At 34.8% G+C, this 24435-nt stretch overlaps 1 protein-coding gene across 2 annotated transcripts in view; it reads right to left on the bottom strand.

Moving 5' to 3' along the window:
* The window catches only part of LOC148942345 (uncharacterized), a 184776-nt gene that overhangs the window by 114419 nt on the left and 45922 nt on the right, over positions 1-24435 (bottom strand). For both annotated transcript variants that reach the window (XM_089103093.1, XM_089103091.1), the window contains one exon: positions 16438-16575. In XM_089103093.1, coding sequence (XP_088959219.1) covers positions 16438-16575 — 138 coding nt within the window. The remainder of the gene's footprint in view (positions 1-16437; positions 16576-24435) is intronic.

Below are 24435 nucleotides of genomic sequence, written 5' to 3'. Positions count from 1 at the left end.
TAAAATCTTTACTCCCTTATTGACTGTTGATTCACTCTTTAGAAGGTTATCATAAATTGGGTCAATATTTAAATTACCCGTGTCCCTATTTACGGAAAGGTTAGCAAACATATGTTTTTTAATTTCTATGGCTTCCCTGGCCCATTGGGTGTAACCCTTATCATTAGAAATAGCCAAGGCTTCATCAAATCTTACAAAATGATCTGGTTTAAGCCAAATATGCTCTGCTAAAGCTGAAACAAAAGTTTCTGGAGGCCTGCTTAATTGTAGGGTTTTTTCTATTGAGTTTCGGTGTTCAATAAACCTTTCAACAAATTTTTGGTGTGTCCTACCGATATAGAACTTCCCACAAGAACACGGAATTTTATATACCCCACTTACTAAATTTCCCCGAGTTAAATCCTTACCAGAACAAAAAAAACTACCCATTGGCCTCAGCGACTGGAAACATGTATCACAACCAAATTTATGCAAAAACTTTGAAAGTTTCTCACCCAAACCAGGTACACTTGGTAATGAAATGAAGCTTTTTGATACAACTAAATCTAAAGACTGAGAAACCTCAATAACCCTACTATTATGTTTAACCCGTCTTATTTGTCTTTAGTTAAAAAACATGCAAATCTATTAAATCAACAAATTTTCTTAAAAAATTGCAAGAAGGAATCAGTGATTCCGAAATCTTTTAAAATATGTACCCATTTTGGAACTGAAAATGAAACAAAATTAAGAAATAAATTAAGCCTCATAGCTTTAAATCACGTAATTTAGGAACAAAAACAGAGACGTTTTAAACTTTCTAATGACTTAGATTCTGTTGAAAAATTTTTAAGAAATAAAATTCCATCTGACATTTTTATACGAATTAATGATATGGCCATTAGATCTTTTAGCCATGATTTTCATTTGTCCAAGGTTCGTTTGGTTGACAAGTTTAACAAACTTTTGTTTGAGAATTTCCAAGATTCAGATGTTTTTTATCCTCGTCATTGTCTGGGTCCAGCAATTAAGAATTTGTCTTCTAAACCTCTTAATATTAAACAGGAGGCCGTTTTGTCAAAGGGTTCTAAGTTCTGTTTTCCAACACCAGTCTCCTATTCAAAAATAATTTCAAAGGTGGAGTCAGGAATTATGGCTTCTATAGATAAGGTTGATATTCCTCAAGAACTCGGAGCCGAGATCTTAGGAAAACTGAACACCTTTAATATGAAATTAATAGTTAAAGACTTTTCCTAAAAAAATTGCATTAAAATACTCTCTGATTTCAAAAAGGATAAATTACTTACTATCACTAGAGACGATAAAGGAAACTTGATCGTAATTATGAACACTGAAGACTATAATAATCAAATTAAATCCATTATTTCGGACACTATTACATACAAAAAACTTGATTTTGATCCTACAGATAAATATGTAAAATCAACAAGAAAGGAATTAGAGTCAATGAAAAATAATTTTCACATTACCCCACAGTTTTATAACAAATATTATCCTAGGGGTTGTTCGGCACCCAAGATCTATGGTCTACCTAAGATTCATAAGACTGGATCCCCCCTCCGCCCCATTGTGTCAACTTTTCTGTCACCTGTTTCAAAATTAGGAAAATTGGTTGTCGGTAGCTTTGCGTCCACTTTTGGTAACACAAAAGTAATATTTAAAAAATTCGACTGATCTTACTAATAAATTGCGAAATTTCACACTGGAGAAAAGTTCAATTCTTTACATTTATGATGTTGTTTCAATGCATTCAAAGTTTTATTTAAAAAGATGCGAGGATATTTTAAAAAGTAAATTAGAAAAACCCTTTGATTTAATACAGGATGTGACGTTAGCCAGTTTGGATATTGTTGTCATTATGAGACTAATTATTCTGGTAAATGAATTTTCTTTTTATTTTGGTTTTCGAGGGGAGTTTTATAGACAAATTTTTGGGTTACCTATGGGGGCTTCTCTTTCTCCTTTATTGGCAAATCTATTCATAGATGCTATTGAAACTTCTGCTATCAACAGTTTTACAACCTCCCCTTGCTTCTGGGGTCGGTTCATGGATGAGGTGGTGTGCGTTTGGATACATGGATTGGACTCCTTAGACCTATTATGTAAGAATTTAACCAGTTTTAAAATAAAATTAAATTTACAGTTGAGTTGGAGGATAATAATAAATTACCTTTTCTGGATATTTTATTAATTAAAAGGGATATCAATTTACTTTTGTCAATCTAAAGAAAACTAACATACAACGATTTGTATTTAAATGTTCAGTCTTGTCATCCTCTGTTGGTGAAAAGGGGGTTTGTAATTTTACTATTGCATAAATCCTTTGGAATTTATTCCTAGGAATTCATGGATTCGGACTTGCTATACTTGAGGGATATTTTGTTTTGTAATAGTTATCCAATTAAGTTCATTGATAAAATAATTGAAAATGGACTTGTTAAACGTAATGGTAGTGTTATTGAGGTTTCTCAGTCTTTGGATTTAGTTGTATCAAAAAGTTTTATTTCATTATCATATTTACCGGGTTTGGGTGAGAAACTTTCACGGGTTTTACGTAAATTTGGTATTGATACATGTTTCCAATCGTCAATGGGTAGTTTTTTTAGTTCTGGTAGGGATTTAACTCGGGGAAATTTAGTAAGTGGGGTTTATAAAATTCAGTGTTCTTGTGGGAAGTTCTATATTGGTAGGACACACCAACAATTTGTTGAAAGGTTTATTGAACATCAAAACTCAATAGAAAAAACCCTAAAATCAAGCAAGCCACCAGAAACTTTCGTTTCAGCTTTAGCAGAGCATATTTAGTTTCAACCAGATAATTTGGTAAAATTTGATGAAGCCTTGGTCATTTCTAATGATAAGGGGTACACCCAATGGGCCAGGGAAGCCATAGAAATTAAAAAACATATGTTTGCTAACCTTTCCGTAAATAAGGATACGGGTGATTTAAATATTGACCCAATTTATGATATCCTTCTAAAGAGTGAATCCACAGTTAATAAGGTAGTAAATATTTTAAATAATCACCAGGGGAAAATTTTAACTGCTAGACCAAAACGACTTGCTTCAGTAATATCTAAGGAAAGGATTTTTTCTCAATAGAATAATTAATTTAATTTAGAGTTTTTTTATTTTTCCTCAGTTACTCTGGTGTCCTCACTTAAGTAACTCTATATTAGAATCTTTTAAATACTTGGATCAGTTTTCAACAAGTGTACATTTTTGTTTTTTTTTTTGTTTTTTTTTGTGGTGGTTTTGTTGGTTTTTAGTTTTGTGTTGTTTTTTTTTTTTTTTTATCTTGTTCTTCTTGTGTTTATTTAGTTCTGAAGACGCTTTTTTCTTATAAATGCGAAATATCCGCTTTTCTTTTTTTATGTTTTTTTCTTTTCTACCCAATGGCCACAGTATAGTTTGTTTTTTTTTTTTTTTAGAGATTTTTCTCTTTGTTGATTTTTTGTAATGGCTGGCCAGTTCGGCTTAAGATCTTTCAAGCATTATTCAATCAACATAACTCCTCTAAACTTGGTGTGTAGCAGTGAAGCACATTTTGTATTACTTGTATTAAAGGAGAGAGCAACTCAAAATTTTTCACATTTGTTTTTGCGACCCTTTGCCTCCTCCTTCTCACAATTTTTGGTCTAAAACCACCAATGTGTAGTCCCATTTCATGTCTAACCTCTTGAGGATGAAACAAAATATATATAAAAAGATAAGAAGATTTGAGGTTAATCTAAACAAATTAACATTTTTCCATTAATTTAACCCTTCTAGGCTATGTGTGTAGCAGTAATATACATTTTTTATTACTTGTACCAAAGAAAACACAAAATAAACTGCTTTACGTTAGTCTTTGGAACCCTTTGCCTCCTCCTCCTCACAATTTTTTGTCTAAAAACACCAAAGTGTAGCCCCATTTCAAGTTTAATCTCTTGAGAAGGAAATCTCTTTTTTACAGGACTACAATTATCATGACCAAAATCCTTCATATATCCTTGAGTACAAATATGTGTTAGTCCATCTTTCAAATAAAGAATCTTTTCATGTTCTGTTTTGTTGCACATTTGTCTGCTAAAATAAATGCATATCAAGGCAATTTATAAAAGAGGATGTTATTTGTTCTCTTAGAAAAAAAAAATTACAGACCTCGCCAATGAAAGCTATCAGATTTTTTAGCCTCTTTTATCTTCATTAATTAAAAAAACGTTTTCCACAAAATAAGTTTTTCAAAGAAAAGTAAAGAGCTCCATTAAACAAAAAATGAGCAAAAATCAAATCAAATACTCTACCAAGCGTGAAACTACCACAAATCAACGTCGATAAATAAATGAAACACAAAACGAACAGAAATTACAATAAATAACCAAGTCCAAGTCAAAACGAGCAGAAATTTGCATGAGCAGGGCGCAAAACCCCTATGCCTTCCCAAGGCCAGAACACAATTTGCACTTTCCTGAAAAAAATATAAATTCTTTTATTTTTATAACTTTAATAAATCAAATAAAATTAACATTTTGATTACTAAATATCAGTATATGTATATTAAACTGACAATGCACATTCATTTGTATTTTTTTTTAGTAAAGTGCAAATTTTGTCCTGGCCATGAGAAGGCATATGGGTTTGTATAGGTTGTTTAATTTAGTTTCATACCTCCTCTAGTTGACCTGAAATGAAAAACTTGAAACCATTCGCAAAAAAATCTGTTACACTTCCGCTATTTTGATTTGGTTAAATTTTAAGAGCAGAAGTAGCCCCGAAAGTTAGAACATAATACCCTCAGTCGTTCTTGGGATACGTCTGAGATGCCTTATTGGGAATTAGCATTAACATTTCATTTAATCTTAAGGCAACATTTAGCAGTGCATTTTGATTTAATCTTAAGGCAACATTTAGTTTCTAAACATAATGGGCAAATGAGAGGGTGGGCGTGGGAGGGGGACTATTTGCCCTCCAATCACTTTCGACTATTAAAAAGGGCATCAGCCCTTTCTATTTTCAATCAAACAAGCCCTTTTCAAAGTTCCCACGACAACTCCTTCGATACGAAGTGCCCTGGTCTCAACAACAACAACAATAAAATAATACATTATACCCACATCGATCTTTACTATAAAATGTCAAGCCTTCCAATCGACTATTAAAAAGGGCACTAGGCCTTTCAATTTCCAATCGAATGAGCCCTTTTTGAAACGAAAAGGCTTTCTATAAACATCTTATTTTCCCCCAGGGCATAAATTACTACCCTTACCCTAAGGTCTGTTAGGGTGATTGTCAAGCTATAAGACCTGATTTCCAGAACTTTCAACTACGTTAAACAAAATTTCTATCTCAAAATTTTGATCACTTTCAACTATTAAAAATGGCACAAGCCCTTTCAATTTCCAATCAAATGAGCCTTTTTGAAGTTTCTACGGCAACACTTTCAATAAAAACCTTATATGCCCCCAGGCCATAACTTACAATCCTTGCCCTGAGGGCTGGGGGGTGTCATTCTCAAAGAACTAATTTCAAAAACTTTCTACTACGTTCAACAAAATGGCTATCTAAAAATTTTTATTAGAGGTGCTTGCGGGAACAGTGGGCGTGAGAGGGGGGTTAGTTACCCTTAAATTACTTCTGATCATTAAAAAGGGCACTAGTCCCCTCAATTTACAATTGAATGAGCCCCTTTTGGAGTTTTACAGCGATGCTATCTAAAAAAAAAGCCTTTAATGCCCACAGGACTGAGCTAACAATCTTTGTCCAGGGGGCTCTGGGGTGTTTGTCATCATTAAATACATAATTTTCAGAACTTTCAACTAGGTTGAACAAAATAGCTATCTCAAAATTTTGATTGGAAGTTTTTGGGGAAATGGTGCACGTGAGAGGGGGGTTAATTACTCTCCACTCACTTTCGACTAGTAAAAAGGGCAATTTCAATTTCCAATCAAATGACCCCATTTTGAAATTTCTACAACAACTTTCTATATAAACCTTATATGCCCCCAGGGCATACCTTACAACTCTTGCACTGAGGGCTCTGGGGAGGGGGTGTAAGCTTTGGAAGTAGGTATTTCCCGGTTGCAACCTATAATTACATTCTAAGTATCTGTCAAAAGTCCATTTCCTAGTAAAAGCCCATTTCCTTGATGACTATATTAATTCTGAATATTTTCTGTAATTCCTAGAAGTTGACAGACTAAAATAGAGCAATGCTGTCAAATGTCCTGATGTGTATCTGCATGTTATGCTGAATATAAGCTATCAATTTAGATTACTTGAACGAGTTCAAATTCTGTATCTGTCCTCGCCATATGTACATTCACTGTATTATATGTATAAATAAACATTTTATACTCTAAACATAAACTTTGTGATGGTTAGAGACTCTAGACATCCTCCACCGGTAGAACCCAGATAATAGGCCAACGCTACCATAAGACTCCAAAGAGAAGAAGTCACACTTTACAAAGTAGCACACAACTTTACAGAGAAGTAGACAATTCAAAGAGAAGTGATCCAAAGACTAATCTGTAGCCTAAGGTTTGGGAGTAGTTTTTTTGATCACATCAATTTTCTCCTGAAAAATAGGATTCAAACATAAGAAAGTTTCTGAATCCTTTACAGGCTTTATCAGACGACCGTTTACTGTTCTTCTTACAAACGTCCCTGAAAATTCTTGAACCAAGAATAGGGAATCTTTTAAAACTTACAAAATTATATAAGGTCCACGAAATTTAAGCTTTAAACCCTTGATTTCCCTTGGATTCTGAGCTTAAATTTCCCTAAATTTAATTGCTGATATTTCATCGGCAATTATAGTCCGTAAACTCTCTTCGTTAAAAAGAACTTCCGTTGCCCCTTTTGACATTCCAGTTGCTCTCATTGAAGCATTTGCTAAAGAATTATCATTTCCCCTTCAGATAATTTTCAATAATATAACAAAAACAGGATATTTTCCAAGGAAATGGAAGAAAGGGTTTATTACTCCTATTCCAAAAAAAGGAGCAGCTAATGATTTCTCCGGTGTCCGGCCAATCACAGTTACGTCAGTTTTTAGCAGAATATATGAAAGCTTTGTTGCCGCATGGCTGAAAAAATATCTTTTGAAAGTAACTGATCGAAAGCAATTTGGTAACATCCCTAAGTGTTCGACAGTTCATTACCTTGTCAATTTAATTGATTTTATTTTAAAACACCTGGATGAACCTGGAAAACGGATAAATTTAATTGCAATTGATTTCAGAAAAGCATTTGACCTTGTTTATCACAAAATCCTTTTAGAAAAAATGGCGGAAAAAAATATACCCAGCTTTACTATTTAAATCATTAAGAGCTTCTTAACAAATAGAGAGCAAATTGTGAAGTATAAAGACCAATTTTCCACTTCTCTGCCAGTTTTTTGTGGAATTCCACAAGGAACTGTGATCGGGCCGCTGGGCTTCCTCCTCATGATAAATGAAATTGCTGCTGAGCTGGAAGACAGATGGAAATACGCTGACGACTTGTCCTTAACAGAAATCGTATCTGAGGATTTGAAGAGCAATGCTGCTGGTTTCATCGACCAAGTTACCTCAGAGGCGGCTGAAGTAAAAACGGTCGTTAATAAAGACAAATGCTTGGTCACAACATTTTCTTTTCTTCAGAATACTCAACCGTCTTTCGAACCTCATCGCTTCCGAGCTAATAAGCCACAAAATAACTTTACTTGGTGTGGTGATTTCTTCTGACCTCTCATGGCGGGAGAATACAAAGACAATTGTAAAAAAAAGCTAACGGCGCAATCCAAATGCTAAAAACACTGAAAGAATTTCGAGTTCCTAAGGACAAGCTGAAACTAATATTTCACACTTTCATCCGCCACTTAGTTGAATATGCTTGTCCGGTTTGGCACTTTGCCCTTACCCAGGATGAAATTGATAAAATAGAACACTTTCAAAAGAAATGACTGCAAATCATATATGGTAGTTCCACCCCACCTTACTCGTTTTACTTCAAAAAATTTAAACGCGAATCCGTTTCTTTCGATCGATGAAAATTATGCATAAGCTTTGTCTCCCCCCTCCTTTAAGAGCCCATCTACCGATCATTCCTCCCCCCCACCTTTTGTCCGTATAAGATCTCGTCCCCCCCGGGAAGTGGCTCAGAAGGTTCCGAAACTAACCCCAGTCCACTGTAACACCATGCGCTACAGTAAAAGCTTTGTGCCAAGCTTTGTTAAATATTACAATGATCTCTAGTGTTTTTATTGTTTTGCTTATTTTATCCTGACGAAGTTTTATCAGACAATTTTATTCTCAATCTCAAGTGTGTTTATCCTTTAGTTTATTTATCATGACGAAGTTTTATCAGACAACTTTATTTTGTTAATTATGACTAAGAAACATCATATTTGGGCTTTGCCCACGAGAGCTATGTCTTGTTTTTGAAATAAATGAATTTGAATTTATCTTGGACATAAACTAAGTCCCCTTCTCGCAAAACTGGTATTTCTACACCACTTTTATTATATTGTACTCTTTGAGATTTTCTCTGTTTTCCTGTTTGTTCATCACAAATCCTGTAAATCGTGAATAAATTTGTGAAATGAGATTTGAACGGAAAGACTGATGGGAATCAGTGATCAAAACTTGAATAAGACCAAAGTATGCTATCACTGACTCGCAAAGAAAGTTACACATAGCTTCTGCTGTTATCCTTGGCACAGCTTTCAGAATACAAAATTTTGAAAAATGGTCAACTCCAACTAAAATATGAAAATTTCCGTTTTCAGAAGGCCCACATAATGCGCCCCCCATGGAACCAGCAAAGTCTACCAAAAACACACGGAATGGGTATCTTGAATCTTCATTTTTTTCCTAACGTAGGTTTGATATTCTGATGCATTTTATTTCTACGCAAGCACAAATTACAGTTTTCGCAATACTCTCGAATTTTTTCACTCATTCTATCAAAAATATAAAGGTACGGCTCACTCGGTCTAATGTCTTCTCCATAGACATGTGACCATCAATGAGTAAGTGATCATAAGCCAGTTTTATTGCCGTCTACTAGGACACTTGGCAAGACTATTTTAGTTTTTCCCTTTGTCCTTGCCAACGCCTCCCAGCAGATTACAATAAAGAACATTTTCCTTTAAAACAGGCCGTCAAAAATATTCAACAGCCAATTCGCAAAGTTGTTATCTGGCATTTTCCCTGGAACGGAACTCTTTTCCTCCCTGTCGACTATTATTTTCTCTGGCACGTAACTCTTTTCCGCCCTGTCGACTATTATTTTCTCTGGAACGGAAATCTTTTCCACCGTGTCGACTAGTGAAGCCAAAACTTTACAGGGTTATCATCCTAAAAGACCTAATTTCCAAAACTTTCAACTGTTGAACAAAATGGCTATATAAAAACTTTGATTGGATGTATTTGGGGGAAAGGTGGACGTGAGAGGGGCGTTAGTTATCCTCCAATCACTTTCAACTGTTAAAAAGGGCACTAGTCCTTTGAATTTGCGATCAAATGCACCCTTTTTCAAGTTTCTACGATTAAGCTTTCAATAAAAACCTTATATGCCCCCAAGGCATAACTTGTAACCCTTGCCCTGAGGGCTCTGAGGGGGAGGGGTTGTCATCCTCAAAGACCTAATTTCCAGAACTTACAACTACGTTGAACAAAATAGCTATCTTAAAATTTTGATTGGATGTGTTTGGATAAATGGTGGGCGTGAGGGGGGTAAGTTGTCCTCCAATCACTTTCGACTATTAAAAATGGCACTAGCCCTTTGAATTTCCAATCGAATTAGCCCTTTTTCAAGTTTCTACGACAAAGCTTTCAATGAAAACCTTATATTCCTCCAGTGCAAAACTTAAAACCCTTTCCCTGAAGACTGTGGGGGGAGCGGACAGCTCAAAGGTATAATTTCCTGAACTTTGAACTGCGTGGAACAAAATGGCTATCTCAAAATTTTTATAGTATGTGTTTGAACAAATGGTGGGCATGGAAGGGGTGTTAGTTGCCTTCCAATCAATTTCGACTATTAAAAATGCCACTAGCCCTTTGAATTTCCAATCGAATAAGCCCTTTTTCAAGTTTCTACGACAAGGCTTTCAATGAAAACCTTATATGCCTCCAGGGCACAACTTATAACCCTTGCCCTGAAGACTGTGGGGGGAGTGGACAGCTCAAAGGTATAATTTCCTGAACTTTGAACTGCGTGGAACAAAATGGCTATCTCAAAATTTTTATTGGATGTGTTTGAGGAAATGGTGGGCAAGGAAGGGGTGTTAGTTGCCTTCCAATCACTTTCGACTATTAAAAAGGGCACTAGTCATTTCAATTTCCAATCGAATGAGCCCTTTTTGAATTTTCTACGACAACGCTTTCTATAAAAACCTTATATGCCCCCAGGGCATAACTTACAACCCTTGCCCTGAGGGTTGAGGGGGGGGGGGAGAATAAAATGGCTATCTCAAAATTTTGATTGGATGTGTTTGGGCAAAAGGTGAGTGTGAGAGGGGGGTTATTTGCCCTCCATTTCCAATCGAATGATCCTTTTTTGAAGTTTCTACGACAACACCTTCTATAAAAACCTTATATGCCCCCAGGGCATAACTTAAAAACCTTTCCTTGGTGGCTGTGAACGACTAACCTCGTCAAAAATGTAAATTCTATCTGGAAATCAACTAGGCTGAACAAAATGTCTTTCTCAAAATTTTGATTGGATGTGTTTGGGGAAATGGTTGGTGCGGAAGGGGTGTTAGTTGCCTTCCGATCACTTTCGACCATTAAAAAGGGCACAAGCCACTCCAATTTCTAATTGAATGATCCCTTTCCGAAGTTTCTACGACAACTTCTTCGATACAAAGTGCCCTGGTCTAAAGGAAAAAATAATAAATAATACATTGTGCCAACATCGTTCTTATATGCCCCCAGGGCATAACTTAAAACCCTTTCCCTGAGGGCTGTGGGGGAGTTTCCTCCTCAATAATATATTTTCTATCTAGAAATCAACTACGCTGAACAAAATTGCTATCTCAAAATTTTGATTGGATGTGTTTGGGGGAATGATGGGCGTGGGGGTGGGCGCGAGTTGCCCTCCAATAGCTTTTGACTATTAAAAAGGGCACTAGCTGTTCCAATTTCCAGTCAAATGAGCCTTTTTTCAAGTTTCTACGAAAACTCCTTCGATACGAAGTACCCTGGTATGGAAAAATAAATAATACATTGTGCCAACATCGTTCTTTACTTAGGCAGCACGATTGCGCTGCCAAGTCAGGAATAAAAAAAAAAAAATTTTTGGCACAACAAATCAAAGCAACCGATTTTGTCTTCCAAAATTTGTTGTCTTCACTCCGGGAATCAAAGGATAGCCTTATTTTACGTGCCCTGACGTCAATCTTAGTCTAATAGCCCATTTTAGTTTCATGACGTTCGGACAAAAGCGATGTATTGCCCATTTTAGGGAGTCTCAAATCGATGCAACTCAATTTTTTTTAAATTCTTCTTCTCTTAGGCTGGTTTTGCCAAGTGTACATGCTCAGTAAGGTTAAGCTGACAAGAGACAAAAGTTATTGGTCTATTTTGGACATCAAGAATTGAAACAACTAAAAAAATTAATATTTTTGTCTTTATTGAGATAGCCTTGTTCCTACCATTATGCCCTACAATTTTCAAAAGAATAGGAGAAACGATTTTTTTTTCGAATATTTTTACGTCTCAAGCTAATGCAACTAGGAATTATTTAACCCTTTTTGTATCTTTATTCACCAAATCAAGGGGAACACCATTGGTCGAGGTTTAAGTCTAAGCACCTTGCAAGTTTAAGCCAATCGGCGAACACAATATTTTGTTTTCCTCTACACTCTTACCTTTAACCATTTTCTCCAGGTAAAATTTTGCCTTACACTCACTTAAATCCCTACCCATATTTGTACCCTACCCATACACTCTCTGGACTTTAACTTGATGCCTTGAGCTTCCCCAGAGTGGCCAGACACATTTCAATTTCAACATCTTGATAGGCTGGGCACACATAGTGTCTTTTGACTTACCCAGCTGATTCATCCTGAATAGATACTAAACCCCACGTGGGCTTATAGTACGAAAACTTGTAAACAGATTGAAGGCAAAACATTATTAGCCTCTCTGTCACAGCTCACTCCAAGAGTCAAAATTTTAGCCCCACCAAAAAAAAAAAAATCCTGGATTCTAAAGTGGTCCCTAAAGCTTTCCTCAATCACAGCAGATACGCTAATTTGACAACCAGTATACAAAGAATTATCTTCTCCTTATTCCATCAAACACTTTAATTGAGAAAAACGCCCTGCATCTTGCCCATTCTACGTTTTAAGACCTATTTGCATTCACCATGTTAACTAATATAGCTACCAAGATAATTAGAGTTACTAATAACCTAACATCACTTCTTAACCCATGTCTATTCCTAGTACAAGCAACTAAGCCATTTTAACATAAATTTTGTAAACCTATTCTCGCACTCTGAACTCTCAAAACCTCATGAAAGTCATCTATTTCACTAAAAATAAAAATTTTAAGAACACTCGAATTATTTCGAAAATCTAAATCATGCAGAGTTCAGGTATCCCATTTGATATCATGTAGTCACACAGCCTTTGTTGAATTCCTCAGGACAAAAACCGTCGAAAACATATTTTTAAACAAGGAAAGAACACATTCAAACTCAACTTCAGATTCCATGCCAAACCACACTTGCTACCTTACACACACCAAAATCGTTCTCGTATATTAATTTGTCGTGCGTTGGGCGAACTCAAGCTGATCAAGGCTCAGGTATCTACGGCCCGTCGCCTCCACATCCCATTCGACTGAGCTTGCAGAGCCATGCCACTGACCTCCCACCTCAGGCCAGGACTTGGACAATTTTAGCAACACCGGGATTCGAACCTGCATCCCAAAGGACATAAGATCACAAGTACAGTCTGCCATCCACTCGGCTAAGGATGGCTATTCTCGTACATATTACTGATTAATTTTTTTCCAATTAAAAAGTTTACCATACAAGAATAGGACCTTTATTAAAACCTTTTTGCAGTCGATAAAACTGAAACTTATGAGGTCTGATAACTCAAGACACTTCTCAATTATTGATCTGGTCAACGATGATTTGGTCAACCCATCCCCTCCACTGCCAAAAAATAACACTATCTGTGTCGATAAATTTTACCGACAACATCTTTTAGTCGAATAAATATCATCAGGCTAAAGTAATTTACTCCCTACAACTACACTACTTCAGTTGACTTGCACTTACGCTATTTTGATAACAATGAACGCACAGTGTCTTACGATTTACAACCTGACTACTTTACCGAGAGAGAAAAATTTTACACGGAGTTCAGAGCCCTAATCTTTCAGGTAGATCAGAAACAAAAGAATTTGTGGACACCTCTCCTTCCTACCCCAACACAAATCCCCTTATCCTCTTTCTTCTTGTATAATTTCGTAATTATTACTTAAAAAGATACATAGAAAAACACAAATCGAAGTTTGATATGAGCTCCCATAAGCTTTCGTGTATGTCAAACAGTTCGTGGTAACGAACTGTAAGTAAGGAGCGACCCGGCTCAATGGTAACCGAAACTCTAGAAAACGGGTTTTTGATACCAATAGATATATCAAAAGAATCAGATTTCAATGCTGATTTCAAATATATAACTTTCATCTAGTTTAGTGCTACACATCAAAAGTTACGCACCTGAGAAAATTTGGCTGATTTTCAAAAAAAGGGGGAAAGATCGCCCTAAAATTTTAGAACCTAAATTAAAATCACACCATCATATTCAGCGTATCAGAGAACCCTACTGTAGAGGTTTCAAGCTCCTATCTACAAAAATGTGTTATTTTCCATTTTTTGCCAGAAGAAATATCACAGTTGCGCTTTTATTTGTTTGTTTGTTTGTTTTTTTTTTTTTCCCAGGGGTGATCTTATTTTCCCGACGGTCCTAGAATTCAGTATGCGGATTCATTCGGACGTAAATTAAACGTTCTATTGCCATTTTTATGTGACAAAGAAAATGAAGGACAACTAGGCCCCCTCCCACGCTCATTTTTTCCCAAAGTCACCCGATCAAATTTTGAGATAGCCATTTTGTTCAGCATGGTCGAAAATATTATAACTATGTCTTAGGATGACTTAATCCCCCGAAGTTCCCAGAGGGAGGGCTAAAAGTTATGAACTTTACCCAATGTTAACATATAGTATTGGTTATTCGGAAGTATACAGAAGTTTTCAGGAGCTTTTTTTTCTGGTAGTGGGAGGAAGGGTGGGTCGGGGGTTATGTTGGAGGATCTGTTCGTGAAGGAAGTTTTCACGGGGGAAGGAAAATTGCCATGAAGGGGGCGCCAGACTTGCCAGCATTATTTATTGGTTATTGGGAAGTATACAACCATTTTCAGGAAGGATTTTTTCTGGAGGGGGGTGGCTATAGGAGGGGGTTACTCTGAAGAATATTTCCGTGGAGGATTTTCTTTGGGGTAAGGGACATTTCTATGAAGGGGGCGCCGGATTTCCAAGCATTATTTAAAAAACGATCACAAATTAAATAAAAAAAATCAAGTTTTTTCAACTGAAATGTAAGAAGGAATATTAGAACTTAAAACGAATAGAAATTATAACATAAGTGAGGGGGTTCTCCCCCAAGTCAAAACCACGCTCTTTAAGCTACAGTTTTTTTTTAGTGCTTTCAAAAGAGCTATCTATTCTAATTAAACGGCCTTTGTGATTCAGGGGTTTGTGAATCAAACCTTTTTTTTTAAATTTTAACGTAAAGAGCGTGGTATTGACTAAGGGAGAACCCCCTCATATACGTAATAACATATACGTAACAAAAAAAACAATAAAAAAAAAAGCGATACGGCTCAATAGTAATCGAAACTTTTAAAAACGGAATTTTGATGTCAATAAATGTATCAAAAGAATGTGTTTATAATGCTGATTCTAAATATATAAATTTTATTAATTTTAGTATTACTCATCAAAAGCTACGAACCTGAGAAAATTTACTCGGCTTTTTAAAGAGGGGGGAAATATCCCCTACAAGTTAAAGAATTTTAATGAAAATCACACCGTCAGATTCAGCGTATCAGAAAACCCTATTAAATAGGTTTCAATCTCATATATGCAAAAATCTGCAACTTTGTATTTTTTGCCAGAAGAAAAATATACGAATATAGAAGTTAGTTACGTAAGTTAATTTGTAAAGACATCCATTTAGCAAAAGAAAAGTAAAATTTTTATGCAAATAAAAGCAGCATTAACTAAAAAACGATCAGAAATTAAATAAAAAAAGACGAGTTTTTTAAACTGAAAGTAAGGAGCAACATTAAAACTTAAAACGAACAGAAATTATTCCGTATATGAAAGGGGCTGTCCCCTCCTCAACGCCTCGCTCTTTACGCTAAAGTTTGACTCTTTATCACATCTCTACTTTTTGAAACACTAAAAGATTTTGGCGTAAAGAGTGGGGCGTTGAGGAGGGGACAGCCCCTTTCATATACGGAATAATTTCTGTTCGTTTTAAGTTTAATGTTGCTCCTTACTTTCAGTTTAAAAAACTTGTTTTTTTTTATTTAATCTAATTAAAGATCCAGTTAGGTCAGCGAGGTAAGCTTTTTGATAAACTGACTTGATCCTAGTATTTCCAAGAACTCATCTGAAGTACCGTGCTCCTGAAGCCCTTGATTCCAAAGATTATATATTTAGTATTTAAATAAAATTAATTAGTTGCGGGCATCAAGCCGTGGCTAATGTAGAAAAAGCCAAGACAGATAGTTTAAGCGAGAAGCAAATCTTGCATAAGCCCTTTTTAGGATTGTATAAAAATTATGTAATTTCACTTGTTGATAGATAAGTCTATCATCCATACGTCCATACATGATTCCTAGGGCAGAACTAAGGTAAAAATCCTAGAACTAAGAAATGAAAGATCGGATTGATTTTGGGTTGATGCGTGACGGACAATGTCCTCTGGACTTGTATGCAAAATAGGGGACTGAATTTACTTGGACTCACAGGCGAACAAGTGGAATCCATAGGCGTGAGTTTAAATACCGTCCCCATGATTAGCATTAATCAAACTAGCGTTAATTTTATTTTGTATATTCACTGACTTCTCTCCTTCGCTTATTTTATGCTCCTGAGCTATGAAAGTCAAACAGTAGCCCTAAAATTAAAGACAAAAATTACCATTCATCCCCCTTACCCCCCCCCCCCCCCGAGAATAAAAGCAAATCATATTTCAAAGCAAAACGGCTAAATATGTCAATTATTATAATTCATAAGATTTCATGGGGTAGAGCCGGGGCCCCATCCACCTTCCACAAGTATCAAAATTTTTATCTCCTCTAGTATATAAATCTCACGTTTAGTTTTTGTGACTTAGCACTTTTTGAATCACCACAGGAAATTACAAAATATACGTTTACGAACCTGCAATATGTATTTTCCAGTCAGCTCAATTTGCCTGATGGAATCAATATTAGGAGGCAAGCTTTTCGTCCCAACATCCCTTAAGTCAGCCAGTAGCCATTGTTCATACACTTTTTCAAAGAGCTCCTTAGTAGGAATCTGAAATAAAGCACATCAGGATTACAAATACATATTTCTGGTTTGTATACCAAAAAATCTATATAGAACATGGCGAGCAGCCTAAACTCGAGAACTCGAGTCCCAACAGCAAGCCCAGCACTTAAAAAGAGGTTGAATGGAAAAAGCAAGGGTTCTAAAACTAAAATAAAACAGAACTAAATTCGGTACTTGTATGATATAGCCTTGACCTAATATTCTTCATCTAAGTAGAACCAGTTTCTCTGACACTCAATCCTAATGAAATATACCTAAGTATGATAAAAAAAAAATGATACTTTAGAAAAAAATTTGGCTATATATTTGCACATTATGGGGAGTGGGGGGGGGGTAAAGTCTAGCGGGTCAGCATGCCTAATGTGTTAGGTACAATCATTCTGCATATTATGAAGTAAGAATTGTTTTATAAATTCACTCTGTCCAAATACTTTACCCGCTCCCACTAATGTGCAAATATATAGCCCAAGCCCCAAACTATATATTTCCATTTATTCTGTCACTTCTCTTTGTCTTGTCTCCTGCTAAGCTGAAAAAAAATGGTGAAAAGAGTAGGCTCTACAATACGTCAACGGATGAACAACTTGAGTGGTCGGCGCTATATCATACAAGTATCCTAAATTCGTGCAGAAATAATCTTTAGCGTAAGATTTCTAACAGAAGAGTTCTTCATTAACATCTAAAAGTAAAAAAAAAAGAAAACCGAAAACAAAAAAAAAATTAAAAAGGAAAAGGAAAAACATCTAAAAGGAAAAGAAAAGAAACAAAAGGAAAAACGAAAACAAAAAGGGAAATCAAAAAGGAAATGGAAAAACAGAAAGAAAAAACGTCTAAAAGGAAAAGAAAAGAGACAATAAGAAAAAAGAAAACAAAAAGAATAATCAAAAAGGAAAAGGAAAAACAAAAAGGAAAAACTTCTAAAGGGAAAAGAAAAGAAACAAAGGATGCCTGGACAAAGAAAAAAACTACAAAAAGCCGGAGGATCCGTAAACCTAGATTAATCAATATCTTCACCATCAATCAGTGTCGACTTAAAGCTACCTCGACTTAAAAGTTCTTAAATGTTTAACTTCGAGTTAAAAAAAAAACTCAGTTTGTAAATCTTACCCAAATAAAACATAATTAAACAACAGAGGTTCTAGCAATGAATGCAGTCGAACGTCGACATAAGGGACATAGTATATCGAGATTGGAATCAGGACGAAGTAAATCGGAAGCCAGATGAAAATAAATTAAATTCAGATACTATATAAAATATATAATGCAATACAGATAAAATATATAATGTAATAAGTCAGATGTATGTAAAATATATTTTGAAGTTGGGAAATTCTTAAAAAAACTTCTTTACCGATACGTGTTTCTTGTAAATGTCACTACTTGGAAAGATATTCTGTTATATTTTTTATATTGCACAACAGGCTTAGGTTTCCATAAATTTCAATTACTGGAGTCTTACCCGTCTTAAAGTACCAAGAACATCAAAATAAAATATTTTTCCCTTAGACGCATTTTAGGTCTATTCATACCCAAAAACCGCGATTTCTAACATTTTTCTAAGGTTTTCTTTTGATTGTTTCCACATTAGTAAGCGATGTATTAACATATTTTCGTCAGTATTGATACTTGAACCATGAAAATGAATAAGTAAAACTAACTAGCTAAATTTGACAGCGGTTTTTGCAATGGCATCAATTTGGATAGAGGGACTCCCCTCCCCCCCCCCCCGGATCCTTTTGCGCCCTCATAAATTTTGAAAAGACCTTTTTGTGGGTATTTTGATACCCACAACAACACATTAAAATAAAAGAAAATAACATAGAGATGCCAATTGATAGAGTTTTAAGTGGAAAAGACACGAAACTGAATATTGGTCAAAAACTCCAAATTAATGGGACCAAACTGAATCTGAAAGACAGGAAAAATAGGAAATCTAAAGACAGGAAAGACAGGAAACAACACATTCAAAACACCAAATACCTTGTTCAGGTGTTTGGTGCCATAGATTTTTAGCTTATTTTTCACTCATATCTCTTTTTTTCATTTCGTTGAGAACTGAACTTCATTATTTTGTGTTCATAGAAAGTAACTTCATTATAGGCCAATTTCTCTCCTATCTCTTTTCAGCAAAATTTTTGAGAAGGGTATGCTATCCAGGCGTCTTATCGTTTTCTGGATGCAAAAGGATTATGCATGATCTCCAGTTTGGATTCCGAGCAAATCACTATACAGAGCATGCTTGCACAGCTCTCTTGAATTTCACTCATTCGGCAATAGATTCTGATCATATACTTGTAGCTTTATTTTTGGATGTTCGTAAAGCTTTTGATTCCTTGACTCATCGGATTCTTCTTTGGAAAATATCGCATATTGGTATATGATCAAGTGCTTTCTCTTGGTTTGAATCTTATCTTTCTGGTAGGCTTATTTCAATTGATCCGCTTTTCCGGAGCCCTTCTGAAGTAGATTATGGCGTATCCCAGGGATCTGTTCTTGGCCGGGTTTTATTTCTGATTTATGTTAATGATCTGATTTTGGCAGTTAAAAACACCAGGCCTTTCGTATGATGCAAACTTTGTCATCCTGATGTTCGTTCGTGTGCGAACACAACTTCTAATGAAGATTTTCTCGTTGCTTTTGCTGATGACACCACTCTTGGGACTTTTGAAAAGACGGAATGTGATATCAAGTCTAACCTTTTGGCATATTCGAGAGCTATTTCATGGTTTGATGCTAATTATTTGGCCTTGAATGTTGGTAAGTCACATTTTTTCTCGAATTGGTATAGCTTTTCCTCAGCTTATACAACTTCAGGTATCACAAGGCTCCTTGTGTAGACCAGAGAACAGGATAGTCCGGTTTCTTGGTATCCTGCTTGTTGAGAACCTTTCATTTAGAAACCATATAGCCATGATTAGGGTTAAGGTTTCACAGAGTCTGGGTATCATTCATAAACTGGGACACACATTTCCAGGATCTATTCTAAAGCTTCTTTTTTTTCTGCCTTGTACAGTCATATTTTGCCTACTGCCCCATTGTATGGATTTTTACCTTTCCTTCTACGCTGCGGTCACTTTCTGTCATGCATAACAAAGCACGACGTCTGGTTATGATCACAAACCATTCCTCACCAACACCACTTTTAAATCTACAGTCTATTTACATATTTTTTTTGTACTATTTTTGTCTTTCAGCAGCTTCCTGGCAATTTTCCGAAATCTTTTCAAAAAACTCCTGTGTTTATATTTTATTCATCTCCACATAGCCTTCGTTCTTTATTTAATATCTGAATTCTCCTATCCCTACTACGCGATCGGATTTTAATCCTCTCATTGCTTGTCAACAGGTCTGGAATTCCCTACCTTCTTCAGTACAGAGATGCCACTCGTTTGGGACTTTTAAAAGGATTCTTAAGGACCATTTAGTTAAGAATCAAACAGAATAGCATTTCTTTCTTTCTTTCTTTCTTTATTTATTTTATTATTTATTTATTTATTGTTTTTTTCTGAGGAGTTGTTGTCCCCTGAGTGTTTATTTCATGGTTTATGGTTGTCTTCTCTGCGCTTTGACTCCCAGGCCTCAGGTATGTTCTCTTTTTAATCTTGTATGTTGTTTGGCTATTGTTCTCTTTTTTCGGTTGCTGCGAATATTGTGTTTCTTTATATCCCCCTTGTGACCCTGGCCATGGAGCCTTTCGAGGGGAAAAAGGGTATTATATTTCCATTTTGTACTTATTGGTGAATAAAAACTCTGAACTCTGAACTCAGTTTTTTTTTTATTAAGATATACATGGTTGCACAAGTTACCACTTAAAATAATTGGACTTTATTTTCCCTGCCTTTGGCACTTTAAAAGGTTCTTAAATGGTAAGCTTCACGATATAGATACTCAGTTGGTGAATCAGTTTTTCATTAAGTCAGCTTTTTTAATTAAGATATACATGGTCGCACAAGTTGCTACTTAAAATAATTGGACTTTATTTTCCCTGCCTTTGGCACTTTCAAAGGTTCTTAAATGGTAAACTTCAAGATATAGATACTCATTTTGTTAATCAGTCATTCATTAAGTCAGTTTTCTTTATTAAGCTATACATGGTCATACAAGTTGCCACTTAGAATAATTGGACTTTATTTTCCCTGCCCTTGGCACTTTAAACGGTTCTTAAATGGAAACTACATGATATAGATACTCAGATTTTGAATCAGTTTTTCATTAAGTCAGTTTTTTATTATGATATATATGGTAAAATTCCCTTAGAGATTATAAATATGAAATTGTAAGAGCTAAGAGAGAAGATTGGAAAAAGTTTTGTGAAGAAAGAGTTAGCTTAGATCCATGGCAAACTACGCATAAAATATGTCAGTCAGGTGGTGGAGGTATACAGCCGGTGCATGTGTTAAAAAGATGACGGTAGCAGAACTTCATCACTGGATGAAGAAGGCGATGATCTTTTTGTAAAGTGGTTTCAAAAAGGTGATAGTGTTAATGATAATATGTTCCATTCTGATTTGAGACAAACAAGTTAAAAATTTTGTTCAATATGTTATTTCTGGCGAAGATGAAATTAATGCTGATATTTTAAAAGATACTATAAACTCTCTGAAATCAATGAAAGCTCCAGATCCAGATGGAATTTTAAATCTTGTCTTGAAAAAAAATATTAATATGATAACACCGACTTTTCTAAGAATCATAAATGCATGTTTAAATTTGTGTTATTTTCCTAAGGAATTGAAAAAAGCTAGTGTGTTAATTATTTTGAAAAGAGAAAAGAAAATGATGGAAATCCCCGTTCTTACCGCCCTATTAGTTTACTTTCGAATTTAGGCAAAGTATTTGAAAAAGTAATAATGCAGAAATAAAATAATTTACGTTGTGAAAAGAATTGGATTTCTTCTTTGCAAATTTGGATTTAGTAAGGGGAAAATTACAGTTGATTCAGTAGATAATGTTGTTACTGTTGCTGAAAACAATAAATTAAAAAAGAAATTTATTTATGTATTTTTTTCGTAAATAGCGACGAAGACCACACTGCCTTTCCATCATAAACAATAACTAGAATAATATGGATTTTTTATATAAGACAGTAGAACGCAACTTTAAATGAATATTTCGACCCTATATCAACGGGGCGTCCTCAGCAAAATACATGTAGAAAAAAAAACAAATATAAAAGAACTCACATTAAAATACAATCTTTAAAACTGAAATATTGTCAAAACAGCCCTAGCATCATTACTTCAAGGAAGTTCAAGCAGGAATCACTTCCTTCAGCCCTGGTTGAACTTCCTTGAAGTAATGATGCTAGGGCTGTTTTGAAAATTTTTAGTTTTAGTTTAGTATATAGAGTGAAATAACTTGTTTGGTTTACTAACGAATAAATACTTACTTACATATGGTTGCACAAGCTGCCGCATAGAATAATTGGACTTTATTTTCCCTACCTTTGGCACTTTAAAACGTTCTTAAATGGTAAACTTCACAATATACATACTCAGTTTGTGAATCAGTTTTTTATTAAGTCAGTTTTTTTATTAAGATATATATGGTTGCACAAGTTGCTACTTAGAATAATTAGACTTTATTTTCCCTGCCCTTGGCACCTTAAAAGGTTCTTGAATGGACGCTTAATGATATAGATCCTCAATTTGTGAATCTGTTTTTTATTAAGTCAGTTTCTATTAAGATATAAATGGTTGCACAAGCTGCCACTTAGCATAATCAGACTTTAATTTCCCTGCCCTTGGCACTTTAAAAGGTTCTTAAATGAAAACTTCATGATATATATATACTCATTTTGTGAATCAGTTTTTCATTAAGTCAATTTTTTATAATATACATAAGGTTGCACAAGTTGCCACTTAGAATAATTGGACTTTATTTTCCCTGCCTTTGGCACTTTAAAAGGTTCTTAAATTGTAAACTTCACGATATAGATACTCACTTTGTGAATCAGTTTTTCAGTAAGTCAGTTGTCTTATTAAGATACATATGGTTGCACAAGTTGCCACTTAGAATAATTGGACTTTATTTTCCCTGCCCTTGGCACTTTAAAAGGTTCTTAAACGGAAACTTCATGATATAGATACCCAGTTTGTGAATCAGTTTTTCATAAGTCAATTTTTTACTAAGATACATACGCTTGCACAAGTCGCCACTTGGAATAATTGGACTTTATTTTCCCTGCTTTTGGCACGTTAAAAGGTTCTTAAATGGTAAACTTCACGATATAGATATTCAGTTTGTGAATCAGTTTTTCATTAAGTCACTTGTTTTTTACTAAGATACATATAGTTGCACAAGTTGCCACTTGGAATAATTGGACTTTATTTTCCCTGCCTTTGGCACTTTAAAAGGTTCTTAAATGAAAACTTCATGATATAGATACTCAGTTTGTGAATCAGTTTTTCATTAAGTCAATTTTTTATAATATACATAAGGTTGCACAAGTTGCCACTTAGAATAACTGGACTTTATTTTCCCTACCTTTGGCACTTTAAAACGTTCTTAAATGGTAAACTTCACGATATAGATACTCAGTTTGTGAATCAGTTTTTATTAAGTCAGTTTTTTTATTAAGATATATATGGTTGCACAAGTTGCTACTTAGAATAATTAGACTTTATTTTCCCTGCCCTTGGCACTTTAAAAGGTTCTTAAATGGACGCTTCATGATATAGATCCTCAATTTGTGAATCTGTTTTTTATTAAGTCAGTTTCTATTAAGATATAAATGGTTGCACAAGCTGCCACTTAGAATAATTGGACTTTATTTTCCCTGCCTTTGGCACTTTAAAAGGTTCTTAAATGGTAAACTTCACGATATAGATACTCACTTTGTGAATCAGTTTTTCATTAAGTCCCTTGTTTTTTACAAAGATACATATAGTTGCACAAGTTGCCACTTAGAATAACTAGACTTTATTTTCCCTGCCTTTGGCACTTTAAAAGGTTCTTAAATGGTAAACTTCACGATATAGATACAGTTTGATAATCAGTTTTTTATTAAGTCAGTTTTTATTAAGATGTATATGGTCGCACAAGCTGTTACTTAGAATAATCAGACTTTATTTTCCCTGCCCTTGGCACTTTAAAAGGTTATTAAACGGAAACTTCATGATATAGATACTCAGTTTGTGAATCAGTTTTTCATTGAGTCAGTTTTTATAAAGATATATATGGTTGCACAAGTTGCCGATTAGAATAATCAGACTTTATTTACCCTGCCCTTGGCACTTTAAAAGGTTCTTAAATTGTAAACTTCACGATATAGATACTCACTTTGTGAATCAGTTTTTCAGTAAGTCAGTTGTTTTATTAAGATACATATGGTTGCACAAGTTGCCACTTAGAATAATTGGACTTTATTTTCCCTGCCCTTGGCACTTTAAAAGGTTCTTAAATGGAAACTTCATGATATAGATACTGAATTTGTGAATCAGTTTTTTATTAAGTCAGTTTTATTAAGATGTATATGGTCACACAAGCTGTTACTTAGAATAATCAGACTTTATTTTCCCTGCCCTTGGCACTTTAAAAGGTTCTTAAACGGAAACTTCATGATATAGATACTCAGTTTGTGAATCAGTTTTTTATTAAGTCAGTTTTTTATTATGATACATATGATTGCACAAGTGGCCACTTAGAATAATTGGACTTTATTTTCCCTGCCTTTGGAATTTTAAAAGGTTCTTAAATGGTAAATTTCACGATATAGATACTCACTTTGTGAATCAGTTTTTCATTAAGTCAGTTGTCTTATTAAGATACATATGGTTGCACAAGTTGCCACTTAGAATAATTGGGCTTTATTTTCCCTGCCCTTGGCACTTTAAAAGGTTCTTA

The sequence above is a fragment of the Artemia sp. Qi Xiang Cuo genome, chromosome 17 (assembly GCF_049724085.1).
Source record: "Artemia sp. Qi Xiang Cuo chromosome 17, ASM4972408v1, whole genome shotgun sequence".
In the NCBI taxonomy this organism is placed as follows: domain Eukaryota; kingdom Metazoa; phylum Arthropoda; class Branchiopoda; order Anostraca; family Artemiidae; genus Artemia; species Artemia sp. Qi Xiang Cuo.
This window is presented reverse-complemented; position numbering and strand designations above follow the sequence as displayed.